At 44.1% G+C, this 15,170-nt stretch overlaps 1 protein-coding gene, 1 long non-coding RNA gene and 2 pseudogenes across 2 annotated transcripts in view; 2 read left to right on the forward strand and 2 right to left on the reverse strand.

Moving 5' to 3' along the window:
- Positions 1 to 524: 524 nt before the first annotated feature.
- LOC149110690 (uncharacterized) lies at positions 525 to 1,976 on the forward strand (annotated as a pseudogene).
- A 1-nt stretch (position 1,977) lies between these two features.
- On the reverse strand, positions 1,978 to 3,669 carry LOC149110691 (uncharacterized; annotated as a pseudogene).
- Positions 3,670 to 8,323: 4,654 nt separating this feature from the next.
- Positions 8,324 to 15,170, forward strand: part of LOC149110692 (uncharacterized) — a 148,908-nt gene continuing 142,061 nt past the window's right edge. The window contains exon 1 of the mRNA XM_089292104.1: positions 8,324 to 8,458. Within this exon, the coding sequence (XP_089148230.1) occupies positions 8,407 to 8,458 (52 nt within the window). The 5' untranslated portion in view covers positions 8,324 to 8,406. The remainder of the gene's footprint in view (positions 8,459 to 15,170) is intronic.
- LOC149110693 (uncharacterized) lies at positions 8,438 to 10,530 on the reverse strand. The gene is made up of 2 exons (XR_016208016.1): positions 10,271 to 10,530; positions 8,438 to 9,901 (listed from the first exon to the last, which is right to left on the reverse strand). It is a non-coding gene; the product is annotated as an uncharacterized LOC149110693 (long non-coding RNA).

Genomic DNA, 15,170 nt, shown 5'->3' on the forward strand with positions numbered 1-15,170 from the left:
TCGTTCAGCTTGTTTTCAGCGGCGACGCCCGAGGTTTTCTTGTCTCCCGCGCCTGAGCGGATCTTGCATAGATCCTCGCTCTGAATCCCTTCGAGGATCATGCCGTCACGCTTTTTCCTGCGAAAGGAAAAGGTCATCAAAGATTTTGTAGATGCCATAGCCAACCGTGTCTTGCAGGGTAGTGCCTCCAAACTTCACGTGCAGCCTGTCAACGAGCGCCCGCGTGGCGTTCTGGACAAGGAAGTTGTTGGCGTGCCCTCCAGAAAGGTCGATGTTAAAGACAAGCGCTAGCGAGTCCGGCACCAGAACCTCGTTCACGTTCAGCTTCGGCACTGGAACATACAGCGTATCGCCGGGTTTGGCTTCAGTGCGGGAAAAGGTGATTCGCTTGACCGCGCGCTCGGCCTGCATGGCGCGTAATGTTTTTTGTTGTACGTTGCGCGAAGGTTCTCTGGAACTGACATTGTATTAATACACCGGCGATATTTCTAATTTAAAAAATAACAGGCTTGAAATATATCGCTATGTCGGCGGAAGGCGGTGGCGAATTTGGTTACGAAGACCCGGACCTTGACAATCGGGTTGACCACGATGACCACGACGATGGCGAACAAGAGGTTGACACAACCCATCCTTTTCAGCCAGGCGCGGCATCCACTCCCTACCAACCTGGCGAACCATACCACGTGGGTGAACAAACGGAAATGCGTACTATGCAGCACGAGCAGTCCGGCCTGCCTGACACTTCTTATACCGAGACGTCATTTGGGGGAGTAGATATCCCTTTGCTTGAACCAGATCCAGATTCAATCGGCGCTCTTCAAAAAAAAAGTTATTTGCGGCGAAAACTCAAAAAAGCTGTAGATATGATAAAAGACAAATTCCCAAAAGCAGACTTCGAAAAAATTCCGATTAGAAGAGGCAAAAAAGAAGAAAATGTGGGGAAAATTGTTGCTGTGGGCCCGTCAGGAAAGAGTGAGTACAAGATTCTAAAAGATGATGAGTCAGGCTTTATGAAAAGTTTTTTAAAAAACTTCAAAGATAAACTTGGGCCGGAGGCTGAAGAAATTATAGATGAAGACCGAGATACAATCAGAGAACAGCGCCAAAGATTAAGAGAGGCAGAGATCCAACTACAACAGGCGGAAACACTCTATTGGCAAAGAGAAGAAGAAAAGAAAGAAGTCGAAGCTCTGAGACGAAAAATCGAGCAAAAAGACGCTCAGATTGATGCCCTTCAGGATGAACAAGGTTCGAATGTTGAAAGTGAAGCAGAGCTGCGTAGGCTGAAACAACTGAAAAAGAACTATCAAACCGATTTTGAAAACACGAAAAAAGCTTTGGACCCGCTTACAAAACAAGCAAAAAACAGAGAAAAAGAACAAGCCAAGGTTGACAGACTCAGGGCCAGCCTCGCAGCAAAAGAAAGTGAAACGAACGCCATGGAAGAAAGGCTGAACAGCACAAAACCTTTGGATGACCTGAAAGAGCAGGAAAGCGAGCTGTAGCGCCAAAACGAGGAAGACCAGGCAATCATCCAAGATGAGAATGCCTCCCCCTCCGACAAAGAAGCCGCAGAAGGCAGAGTGGCGGAAAGAAACGAGGAGATCGCGCGTTTGCAAACTCGGATCGCGGAAAGGGAAAGGGGGCGGCCTCTCGTGGAAAGGGTCAAAGAGATCTTCAAAAAATATGGCGTAACCTTGGCCGCTATTCTTATCGCCGCCGGGACCACAATCGGCGCTGTCATCGGGGCCCTCACCAGAGGTTTGAAAGCCACCGGCAAAGCTTTGGGAAATGGCCTCAAAGATATTGCCGCGAAACTTGGTTCTCTGCTACCCGGGCTGATTGGCTCGATCGTGAGCTTCCTTTTCAAAGCCGCCGGCCAAGTCGTCGGTTTTCTGGCCGAGCACACCTGGCTGCTTATTCTTGCCGTGGTGGCCTTTTTGTTAGAACAATTTCTTAAGAAGCAGCGTTAACTTACCGCCAAGCCATGAACAGCAACGCCGATAATCCTACTACACCGACAATGACAGCTGTTTTGTTTATTTCATGTTGCGATGTTTTATCTGGAGCCTCGGGCTCAATTTTTTCCGCCGTCTGTGCTTGTCGAGTCTCGGACGAAGCTGATTTCTTTGATTCGGCTGTTGCGGCTTTGTGTATCGGGTTGGATGGATGGCTGTTGGGTGGGTTAATTTTTGACGGGCCGCCTGCCATGTGTTTGAGCCCAGCTTTTTTTGTCTCCGGGTTTACCTCGTTGTTGACCCCCAGTTTCATCCCAGAGACCGCCTGTTTCAGCTTGTTGTTGTAACCGACCGTGCTTGCGATGTTGATTATCATTTGCGCGGGCATGAGCCAGGCCATGGGGGCTACAGCGAGATTGAGCCTCACCTTCGCTTGATCCACCTCGAGCTGGTACCTTTGCACGCTCTTGGCTAGATCGGGCTGTCTGATCGCGTCCTCCACCAGCACAAGGAACTCGCTCTGGGCTTCTCTTGCTCGGCCACCCGAACCGAGAATGCTGCTGCGGACGTTGACTTGCGCGCCCACGATGCAGTAAACGAAAGCCTCGATTGACTGGTTGATTCGCGCCAAGCCCGCCTGCGTCAAACCTGATGCTGTGTTTGGCGAGAACCAGTCCGATTGGGTATCAGAAGCGGCACCCGGCTCGATGTAATAAATCAAGTCCCCTTGAAGCGCTTTCCCGCCTTCATCGCTGAATTTGTTCCATCCCGGGTATTTATAGTCAGTTTTCGACGCGCCTGCGCCGGACACATAGATGTAAATGCTTCCCAGACCGTGGTTTTCCCCGTGCGTGTAGCGGAAATCGCTCGAGGGGTCTATGCCGGACTCGTTGCATAGCCTTTTGTACGAAGGAACGTCATAATGATTATTGTATTGATTGAAAGGCGGGTCTCCGGGCAAAGCGCTCACGCTCTGAATACCTCCTGCGCCTGACCGTGAAATACACGTGGAATTTGTAGAAAGCTCTTATCTGCGGGGGGAGATCCATTCCACTGTCAAAGATTTCGCGAGAAACTCCGCACCCCTGTGTCGCGCAGAAAACCGCGAAGTTGAGCTGCTGCGGCCAATATTTCATGTCAGGCCCTCCTAACCAGTGTTTTGATTCGGTTCCAGAAGTGTGCCTGAGTTTGGTTTTTTGGAATATTTCTCTGAATTTTGTCGTGAAATATTGGTCAGGCGTGACGTAGATTTGGATTGCGTCGTTAAATATTTTCTTCAAGCTTGGCGCTTTTCCGTCGAAAGGTACCGCAGGGATGGGCAGGGAAACTTTTGAGCCAAGTGGCGACAATCGGTAAGGAAAACCTCCGCTGTCTCCCAAACCAAGCGCCTTTTTCATTTCCGCGCTCCAATATTTTCTGTCTGAGCCGAAGACGCTTTGAAACGAGCCTTCGCTTTCTTTGAAAAACACCTCTGCGGTTACGCTTTTTTTCTCGTCGATCATTGATTGTGAAATGAACCTGCTTTTGTCCACTTTTGGAAAGCGGTTTAAAAAGTTTGTCCACGCCTTTTTCTTCGCAGCATCTTCTTTTTTCAAAAACTTGGGATCATCAAACCCGGGATCTTGACTGATATCGTCCCGCCAATTCGGCATTGTATTTGAAAAAAAATATTGGTTGTTAAATATAAAATTGTTGTTCTCACTATTGTCGCACAACAGAACGGCGAGACTATCAATTTTGAAAAGCCGATACCGAGAGTCGATTTCATGAAACTCATTTCTTGCAGTTTGTACAACAGCTGGTACAATTTGACAAGAGAAGGTTCGGCCACCTGGGGAGATAAAGATAAAGACAAAGCTGTATCAGTCGGTAAAATAGTCCCAGGGCACTACAGTTTAGAAAGAATGGCAAAAGAAATTGAGGATCTGTTCCAAAAATATCAATATAAAGCGTTGAAAACAGCAATAAACCAACCTCTTGGCCAGCTTGTAATCAGAAATTTTGGTTCTGGGGCAAAACCTATTGAATTTGATCGCGATTTAGCCAATATGCTTGGTATTGGGCGAAAGTTTCCGGCTTTTAGCTTTGCTTTCGTGAAAAAGCTTGGCTCTCCTGCAACATATTTCATTCATTGCGACTTGATCGACAAACAAAAGAATCTGTTCAATGGCAAAAGGTCAGATGTCTTGGCCTCGTTTGATGTGAAAGGGAACCTTTTGAAAAGGTAAGCTACCAGGGTTCTCCGCAACAGGTTTTGCGAGACTGCTCTACAGGCGAGTTCATAAATAGCATCACCATTAGCGTCAAAGATGAAAATGGTGAACTCTTTGATTTCAAGGGGTTGCCACTTCTTTTTGAATTAGAGTTAAATTAAATTTCTTTATACACGCAATGTCTTCGGCAAATCTGTTACCTCCAAGCGCGCCGCCTGCCGAGTTTTCTATCCAGTGGTGGCGGAGCCTTCTCAAAATTTCCGCTTGCAGAAGGTCAACGAGATTTCCAACACTTTGGCCAATGAGGTCCACCACTATTGCCTCGTTGCTAAAAAATACAAACGCGCGAGAAAGTTCGTTAATTGGGGCGCTGCCGGCTCCAGCATTCTTACGGCAGCGTTTTCCAGCGCAAGTTTTGGCTCCGCTCTGTCAGTGGTTGGCCTGCCGGCAGCAGTTCCTCTTGGCGGCGCTGGTGGATGCTTCGCTCTCGTTTTGTCGGGGCTGATTGTTGCCAGCAAAAAGCTCGACTCGAAAATAAAGAAGCATCAAGAGATTACCACGCTCGCTGTTGCCAAGCGCGATACCGTCAACAGACTGCTCTCCAACGCTTTGAACAACAACGAAGTGTCTTCCCACGAGTTTGACACCATCCTTTCCGAGTTTCAACAGTATAACTTTCTGAAAGATCAGGTCCGAGCAAGGATGCTTCGCCAACCATCAAAGAGGGGGCTTACCGAGGTTGATGTCAATATAATGGAGAAAGACATCCGCGGCAGAGTTGAAGCGGAAATGATAAAAAAAATCACGAACCCTTCCGCTTCGAACTGACTTTTAGAAACAGACGGTTTTGTTTGCATGTTATGAAAACATGATTGCCTGCTTCCACTTGGTCGCGTTTCTTGTGAATGAATATTACACACCTGTGTGGCAAAAAGAGGCTCGTGATATAACGCGCGAGGTCGTCGCTGCGATGGTTGAGGCGGATGCTGAAGTTTTACGCTAACGCTCCGCGCCAAAAAGGAACCAATCATGCCAATTGTAACCGTTCCAGGAGCATATTTCCAAAAAATTCTTGTAATCGGGGTCGGCTTCTATGAGAAGTTTTGGCTTCTTCGGCGGCCTTACCGAGGGATTATGAATAGTTCCCTCACTTTCGAAACAGGGGAAACAGCAACCCTCGAAATAACAGTTCGGGTATTCAACGCGAATTACCATTCTCACAATTTGCTGCTTGAATTCGCAGAATGGCAGTTTTAAGATATTCTCGTGTACCTTGCCCCACCCCATTTCCTTTTTTTCCTTTATTTTTATCGCGATGAACTCCTTGAGAATCATCTCACGAGGCCCCGCATCAGCCACGCGCACATGTTTGTTGCTCTAGACATCGCGGCTCGGGCGGTATAACAGCGGGCTCGCTTGTTTCTAATCGGTGGCACTCGCTCCCTCCCTCCCCCTTTGTTGTTAATAGGTTTGCCTGAGTAGTATAGGGGGTGGTCGACAAATACTGTTTCAAAGAGGAAGCAGTATTTCCCTTTTTTCAGCCCCCCTGGTTTATCAGGCCCGAGCTTGTGAGGGCCTGACTTAAAGCTGGGAGGTGAAAATTGGTGAAATACTGCTCCCTCTGCGAAACGGTATTTGTCGACTACCCCCTATACTACTAAAGAATATTCTCCGATATTAAACATTCTAAAAAATTAAGAAATAAAACTCTAAATTTAAGAGCGGCCCATAACTAGCCTAATTAAATTGCATACTAAAATTGACACTAAAAATTACTGATGAAATAAGATTTAAATACGGTCCAAAGCTAACCTAATTAAATTGCATACATGTCACTCACGAGTTACACCTGATCTAAATTGACACAAATGATCATCGACGAGATTTTGGTTCCTTTATTATACAGACAGAAGTACCTCGCCGTTGAACATCGGCGAGATTTTGGTTGCTTTATTATACAGACAGAATTACCTCGCCGCTGATCATCGGCGAGATTTTGGTTGCTTTATTATACAGACAGAATTACCTCGCCGCTGATCATCGGCGAGATTTTGGTTGCTTTATTATACAGACAGAATTACCTCGCCGCTGATCATCGGCGAGATTTTGGTTGCTATATTATACAGACAGAACTACCTCGCCGCTGATCATCGGCGAGATTTTGGTTGCTTTATTATACAGACAGAATTACCTCGCCGCTGATCATCGGCGAGATTTTCGTTCGGTATATAAGAGAAATTAAATTTTCACATATTCCAACATTTACATAAAATAGTTTCAATCTAATATGTGAATATGTGGCTCGTCTGGCTCGTTTGGCTCGGCAGCGGATCCAAAAGGAGTAATCTATATACGCGTCAAGTCCTAGGTCTATGTATTTAGTGGCTCGTCTGGCTCGTTTGGCCCGGCAGTGGATGACAAAGGAGCAAATGAGCCAAACGAGCCGGCTCTTTCGGTGGATGATTAAAAGGGCCCTGCATTGTCTAGTTTAGCCGAGTTCCTTTCCTTCCATACTTCACGTAAAGGCTGGAACTCAGGCAATTCTTAGGGAATTAGTCCTTCCTCGTCGAAAAATTGTAAAAGCGACACGCAGCATTGTGATATGTCATGCCTAGTTCATAACTTATTCAAACAACCGTGTTGTATTCTTTGCCGTGTGATTTCCCATTACAATTTCAACGAATTGCTGATATCCTAAATAGAAGTATATTTTGATAGTTTGTTTCACTTTAGCCTCGATTGCACCACTACACCTCACAACAAAAATCCTCGCAACGTACGGGCCCGGAGCCCGTTTCTCGAAAGCCCCGGAAACCTTTCGGGCCCGGAAAGCCATAGCAAAATCTCGAACCTTACGATTACAGAGCTGTTATATTCACATATTCTTAATACGAACAGAGGTTCCCTTCATACAAGAAGTTTCAGGCGTATACACTTCTCCGTTTTTAGATATATATACCGATGAACTGAAAATGGCTTTACGGGCCCGAAGAGTTTCCGGGGCTTTCGAGAAACGGGCCCCTGGTGAGATTGAACTCGAATACTTCTAGCCCGCGAGCAGGCTCACGTTGGAGCACAAACGCGCGCGGAGTAGCCGCGAGCGCGAAATCGAGCGGTGAAGCCGCGAGGCGAGAAAGGGAGCCTGCTCTGATCTCTGCAAATTTTGTATTTCCAGCCCGGAAACCGCAGAAAAGAATAAGTCAATTAATCTTCACCGGAAGTATGACCTTTGACAGCTCAGATTTCTCGGGAAAATTGTAAATCTTTTTCATAATAATATGCAGGCGTGATATCCGTTGTTGATAAAGTTTTGCCGAAGAAAAACCGTCAAAGTTTATGTCTAGCGAGGACACACACTTGATTCCAAGTGATCGTGCAGTCTGGTCTTTAATGATGCTGGTAAATAGGCAAACGCCTTCATGTTGTTTCGTTGCCCGCTTGCAATCGCATACGTTTGTAATATTTAACTCTTTCCATATGCAGTCAGCAACACGACAAGTAGGTCTTGATTCCTCAACATACTTTCAACTGCTATTTCCTCCTCCCTCATTAGCTAGTTTGAATTTAACCAGAAATAGACTGGACAGTAATACGCGCTCTCAACTCTTCCTCCGACTCCAAATGTGGGCGGCTTATTTTTTATTGTGAGAACGTGCGGTTAAAAACCGACTCCATGGGGATCTATTAAATCGCTCCTCGTCAAAGATAATAAATTGACAGTTTTCTCGCCTTTCCCGCATTTCGACCAATGGTGTTTCACTTCGCTCAGGCGAAGCAGAAATGAAAAAAATACAGAGATCAAGGCAGGCTCACTTTCTTGGTGTCTCTTCACCAGACTCCTTCCCGCCGGATCGCTTTGCTCTTCACCGCTCGCGTGCGTGACTTAAAAGTGAGCCTGCTTGCAGGCTAGAATAAGCTGCAGGGATTCTCATAGTTAGAGCCCTTCTTTTCGAGTCAATCGCTAAGTGTTGAGTAAGAGAGTTGTCAACTCTTCTATTTAGAGGATATATGTTTTGTTAGGTCTAAAATGTACATTTTTATAAATCGAACGTGCAAGAATTTGATGCATTTAAAATTTAACCCTCTTAAGACGAGTTTAATCTATTAGAGCGTGTGACCTTTGAACTTCCTTTCCTGGATTTTGCAATTTGTTCATTTCCTCAGGGCAATATATTGGGCAGACTGCTCGTTTGCGTAATGCTTTGTAGGGAAAGCGGCCCGGACACCTGAAAATGCTGTGGTCTAAGTTATTTTTGTTTCCGGTTATCTGCTGCTGGGCTCAAAGTAAGTAATAATTTTATTTCAGTTTGTTTTTCTCTGATCTAAAATTGTGCGTATCTGTTTTGCAACACAAGAATTAGTCGGCGTCCACATTCCAGAGGTGAATCTCCTTCTCGGAGGAAGTTTTATTCTTAGGAGTGACCACGAATTAAGAGTGAGTCCATGGGTGCACCAGGCAGGTCTGCTACACGCCATCTCACCGATTTCAATGAAACTTAGCCAGTATAAAGGGTCTACCCCAAAACTTAGAAAGACACAATGGTTTCGGTTTTGGATCTTTCCGGTGGGAGGTGGGTCACCCCCTGGTTTTACTAGATTTTTGCCAAGAAAATTGCCTCAATGTAGGCAAAATGTATGAAGCTCTCAGAACAACTGTAGGTTTGTACACACATTGGCAGGCGGTGTTGGACACGACTCGCAAAGTATGCCGCGAGAAATTTTCCCTGGAGCTCATTTTCATCAGATCGAACATCTCCACGCGCTGATGGTGATGTGGAAATATGACTTATAGGAGGTTCGCTAGCTTCCGATGCTGAAAGAAATCTGGAATGACATCCATATCAAATGTTCCGCAGGCCAAGTAATAGTTGTAGATAACTTCTGCTCGATTCACAAAGCCACCATTTTCAGTGCTGAACAGATGATTTAGGAATCGAAGCTTCACAGTTCGTCGAATCTCTACCGTTGATAAATTATTTCCGTTTCTGACCTCTTCGAATTCGATCTTAACTTGCCGGAATTGAACCTACCTTCGGAACTTTCCTTCTTAGATATCTCGACTTGTTTATGAAGTGTATGAGTGTATCGCTGGCCAACAACATGGTTGTTGACAGATGTTGTGTTTTCGTTCGACGATAAGAGAGCTGAGAGGTAAAACCTATGAAGAAAAGGGTTGAATAATTCGAAATCAAAGTAATGTTTTGTCCTTGAAAACTTGTGTTAAGCTTGATTAATCGAGTTTCGCCCGCTGTATTTCCTTATTATCAAAAGGAATCATAAACAGCTTGCTAATGAGCTATGGCTCTTTCAAAATAACAAAAATAATTTGCAATAAATGGAATTAAGAAAGCAGAAGCTTAATGGGAAAAGTAGGGTATGTTTTGCTTCAATGTAAGTGGTAAAAAATAATTGTATTGGTTCCCTGTACCAGGTCACACTTCCGGCAAATTCTTGTTCAACTTACAAATCCAAGATGAAATATGTACTGTGTGGATCTATTTAAATTTGTAGTCAATGTGATAAACACGGTTTTGGTCTTGCTCAACTTCCTTGAAAGTGTTTAAAGTAAAAGTCTACAGATGACTTTGTCTCAGACATTGCCACTGGCAATATCAATGTTCAAACTGATGAGAGTTTGAACATTGATATATTTATATTTATATATATTTATCCAAAGCAGGATCCAAAAATCTTGAACATCGGCCAAACAAACGAATGACATACGCACTACAAAAAAATAAAATAAAATAATAACAAGAAAACATTAAGATATAGAGGGAACAAGCTGAACCACAAAATTATAGAAATCACACAATCACTCCCGCGAAATACGGCGAAAATCTGACAAATCAAGGAAAATGCTCCAACTTTAAGTCCGTTTTTCACCGTTAAAACGGCGGCGCCCGCCTGGGCCCGCCGGACTTTTCTTAAAGTTCAACTCTCGAACTAAAGTTTCACGCAAAAATTATTCACAATACTGATCCCTGTTACCCCGCAAACGACCAAAAGAATATCCATGTCAAGTGCGTGTGGTAAACAGAAGTTTTCAACATAGCATGATTTCCATTGACTAGTTCTGATGCAAAAATTGCTTACCTGCACTTGAGTCTTAGCAAATAACTGGTCTAGATATTACACTAGCAGCTCCTAGAAAAGGTTCGTTTGATTCTCATGATGAGTGCAAAAATCGGTCGAGAAACGACAACCTACTCTCCATTCGCAACGAAAAATGTGTCCGCCAACGCTTCGGCTGAGACGACATATGATTGGTCGAATACTGTTACGTGAACCGTGTGCAACACCGCCTGGCACATTGGTATATCTATAGTGAATGCAAGAAACAAGTGACAGTCTATTTGATCAGCCGCTTGGCAATCAATGGACATAAATATGTGACTGTGTTTTTAGACCTTCAAACATTTGAGGATTTTGAGGTCAAATAATCTCTCCTTGCCAAAAAGGTAAAACACTAATTTCAACGTTCCTTTGTCCATCAATCATTTATCTTTTAAAAACAGTTAAAACATCTTTGGGCACTGCCATATGCCACTTGAAAACTGCACCTAAAACAATCTTACTTTAACCTTATCCGTCATACAATGCTGACAAAAGCGGCCACTAAAGAAGATAAATCGACATTTACAAGCTCTTTTAGCAAGAAAACTGCACCAGGGCGGAAAGTAACCCTAAACGGTTTCGAGATTTTGAGAAGAAATTGAAGATTACGCGTTTTTAGAGATACGTGTCATCAAATTATCGATAGTAAAATCGCAGTGCTTGTGATTTGACGTTTGTTATTTCGAGATTTGCTCGCAAAATCAGCTATTGGCTTTCATTCAACTGTTTATTTATCAAGAGGTTGTGCTGTTTATAATGCCCTCAGGAGATTTCAGGGTCACATGCCGAGTTCTTGTTGACAAGTACATTCCAGCTAGTGTGTAGCCTGCGAGGAGGCTCACCTTTGAGTCACGCGCGCGAGCGGCGAAGAGCAAAGCGATCAGGCGGGAAGGAGTCTGGCGAAGAGGTTAGTGTGCAGCAACATAAACTTGCACAAGCTAAAAAGGACATTACGAGAAACTCTTCCTTATGGCTAAAAACGGAAATGCAGTTCTAACAAATTCGTTAGTTCAGCAATGCATATTTCCAGTAAAAAAGGCTACAATTATGTTATTATTGTCACCTACCAAGGCTTACCGCCATCTAAAATTTGCACGCGTAAGCGGAATTTGTAGCATGACGCGACCTGATAACCTTTCATGAGAATTCCGACAGATTGTTCATCCCTTCCGCTTAGCAACGCTTTCAGAATGTCCTGTACACCTCTACAAGTACATTTGGCTGGTTTGTGACCTGGTTTATCGCCATTTCGCATTATTTTTACGCTATGTGACTTTCTCTGCCACTCGCCACTAAATGTGCGCCAGCCCTCTTTTGAGACAGCTAGTAGACAGTTGCGGGAAAGGGGGAATGTTGTTGGTTCGAATTGATCGATACAAAAGTCAACCTTGACCTTAAGTGCACCCCTTTCCGATGTTTTTCTTTAAGAACCTTTGTCATTTTTAACAGCAGTTCTGTTGCAATATGTGTATATTTTTGAGACTGTTCAAAATCCGGTGACAATTAAACTTGATGCCGACGTAATGTTTCGTGACACCAAAGAAATATGCTCGCGACACCAAAGTACATAAACACCCCATAAACACGCATTATGTCTACATTTGTGTAATGCGTTCGAGCGCATCATTAAGAAGTTTACAGTAAATAATTCTCAAAAATAGCTCTTCTTCGTTTCAACTGAGTTGATATTAGGCCTGTTCAATCCAAACCAATTTGGTAAAATTCTTAACAGCCGTAAGTCGTGATCATTAGCTTAAATCGAATCAGATCTAACATAATCACGCAAGGGACATTTGTTGCCAGTCCCTGCCAGTAAACGTCTTCTTCGACCATAACCCTATGTGGGTATAGGGCCAGGCCAGTAAACGTGCTACAGGGGAAAAAAATACGGAACTCGATTGTTGCTGCCTGTTTGTTTGTCCGTTTTTTTTTTAGAAACAAGTCTAGCTATAAGCCGAACCATCTTATTGTACCATTTCTTCAAGTTTTGTTGGATGTTTTGAAAACCGATCACCCGGCTTTATGCTCGTGAATCATTACACTCTGTATACTAAATAATAATCTAGTAAATAGTATTAAGTCCGCAGTAATAATTAGTCGGCGTTAATAAAAATTATTGCAACATCACACAACTAATAAGTTACACTTCCTTCCTTTGTGCAATAGCACTGATTGTGTTCAGTCCGCTAAGGCCCAATTCAGACGTCGTACTTCTGCCGTGCCGAACTGAATTCAGGAAATTAAGCTCGACAAACGCACGGCAGAAGCACGGCGTCTGAATCAAACTTTTGAATTAAGGTTACTTCCCACCTTCAGAAGCCAAAAAAATCGTTTTTTCTTTTATTGGACAAAATTTACGCTCGTCATTTTATCTAGCGTTTCCAAAGGAAAAACATTAAAAATCTCGAAAAGCGGCCGAGTTATTTAGAAAAAACATATTTTCAAATAAAGTTAATAAACTAGGAAGGTGTCATAATCTTGTCAACGGGCGAGAACCCTGGGACAATTTTCGCGGCAAACGCTCATCGCTCGTATTTCATGTCATTTATTTACATCACGCACTTGACAAAAATTCCCACGTGAAAGCTCTTTTCGCTAACTCCTTTGGAAAAATCAAAAGCAGAAAAAAGTCCTTAGGTAAAGAAAACGAAAAAAACCGGCCCAAAGAAGAAAGAAAAAGTTCCATATTGTCAAGGAAAGAAAAAAAAAAAACAAGCTTGCCGAAAGCGACAAAGGCTCTTGGTTTGGCCAAACGCCTTCGACAATCTCGGCATCTGCTGAAGATCCGGAGCGTTCAAATATCCGTGGAACAAGTAGCTTTAAAATCAAAGTCAACGTCAGTGCAGGCTGCGAACAAGATTCTTCGTCGGAATCTGGCGGAAGCGATGAAGAAAATGAAACCTACCCAAGGGAACTCATTTCGGCATTAAGGGTTTCTTTAAGCTGTCCGTCGATTCCTTAACGTCTTGTTTTTTAGCGGCACATTTTCCGCCTTAAACATTCTTGGCACGGGTTTTGCCTTTGCCTTTGCCTTTGGCGTCTTTGCCCATAATATTACGTCGCCGTCCTAAATTGAACTCCACTGAGCGAGATAAAAAAGATGCAATGGCATGCTTTTCCCGGGAAATTTTGATCTATTGTCATAGACACTAGGAGGTCCTGTTGTTCCACTGGCTTGCGGTTTTATTAGGCGTGATAATCTCCGGGCGTGGCGCGAGTTGTTTACGAACCTTTACAAGCTAAAATCTCCCATTTGATTTTTGGCGCAATACATCCACTTTGAGCGAATTTATAGGGTATGCAGATTTGACGGATTTTCGTGAAATTTCAACAGAACATTCCAGAGATAATGACAAACCAAAGTGTGTCGGGAAATTTTGATATTTAACACATTTTTCCCGTGGCGTCCATTTACGCAACACGTCTCGCATATTTTTAGCTACTCCAACTTTAGATGTGGATATCTAGACAACCAATCAGAATATCGAAAAAGCCCGACACACTTTTGTTGATTGATGCCCTGTGAATAAGACTGTCCAGCCATTTTGCTCGTACTGCGGAATCCGATAGCCGATAAATTCAACAGAAGAAACTTCGGTCGTTTCACGCCTTACCGCCTCCTGACACTTCCTAAAAAAAGAATTGCTGAAATTGTATTTTTTTTCGTAAAGTACATTTATTAAGCTTTCTTATGATATATAGTTTGTTGGGGTTTTATTGAAACTGGCGCGCGTACGATTTTTTTTCCCGAAGGGCACCCGCGAAGGTGGGAAGTAACCTTAAGTTCGGCAAGCAATTAAGTTCGACAAGCTCTGCCGTGCTACACGACTCTGGCACGACAACGATTCAAACGTCGTGCTTCTGTCGCGCCAAACTAAATTCACAAATTATGTTAATGTATTTCGGCGAGATTGCGTTCCCTCGGGGAGTTAGGAGGAGAATTGTTACGAGGCTTCAGTAAATGCTGAATTTGATTCGACTCTGTCACGACGTCTGAATCAGAGTTGATTTCCTGCCCTGCTGCAGTCGAACCAAATTGCAATTTAGTTCGGCACGGCAGAAGCACGAGACAGCAGAGACATGAGGGTGTGGCGTACCTATAATGTTGGTCCTGGAAAGTTTTATAGCGTAGTCAGGCTGGCAAGGTTTGGAACACCCCAAGATCCTACGGAGCTCGTTACACTAGAGCCCTTCAGCAGAGCACACATAGAGGCAGGTACATATCAGCAACGTGCAGAGCCAGCAAGTGCTACATCTGAGCCTAGGCTTTTGAAGGAATTACCTTTCCCGTCACAGACAGAACACGGAAGTGAGATGTTCTCCTGTCAAGAAGGAGAATGCATCAAGACGTTCAAGTCATTCGCCGCCCTCCAAAAGCACCTGGACGTCGGGAAACACATGATGAAGCTGACAAAGGAGTCTGCGTACGACGAGATCAAACGGAGATGGACGGAGGCGTTTCATTCCGTAGGTGGTGGCTACTTTCGTGGTAAGGTATCAGCCAGCAGTTCAGACGACCAATTCCCGGCTGGGCAAGTGGAACACGGATGGGCTCTTCTCAGAACACGGAAATCAGTGGCCTTTTCGGAAAAAGCGAAGAGCTTTCTGTTAGACATATTCTGGATGGGAGAAAAAACTGGTAAAAAGGCAACAGCTTCCGATGTGGCCTTTAGAGTAAAGTCTTTAAGAGACGAGACTGGCCAGAAAATGTTCACCAAGATCGACTGGTTGACAGAGCAACAGATCGCTCGATACTTTAGCCGACTTTCTGCCCTGAACAAGAGCGTAAACTGCCAAGGACCAGCTCTGTAAGTACGAATAAGGATGAGGACGATGATGCCGACGATCTTGCTGATGAGGCTGAAACTGTCCGAAGAAG

This window comes from Orbicella faveolata, unplaced genomic scaffold (assembly GCF_042242905.1).
Source record: "Orbicella faveolata isolate gen_17 unplaced genomic scaffold, um_ofav_v1 contig_24, whole genome shotgun sequence".
Lineage (NCBI taxonomy): Eukaryota > Metazoa > Cnidaria > Anthozoa > Scleractinia > Merulinidae > Orbicella > Orbicella faveolata.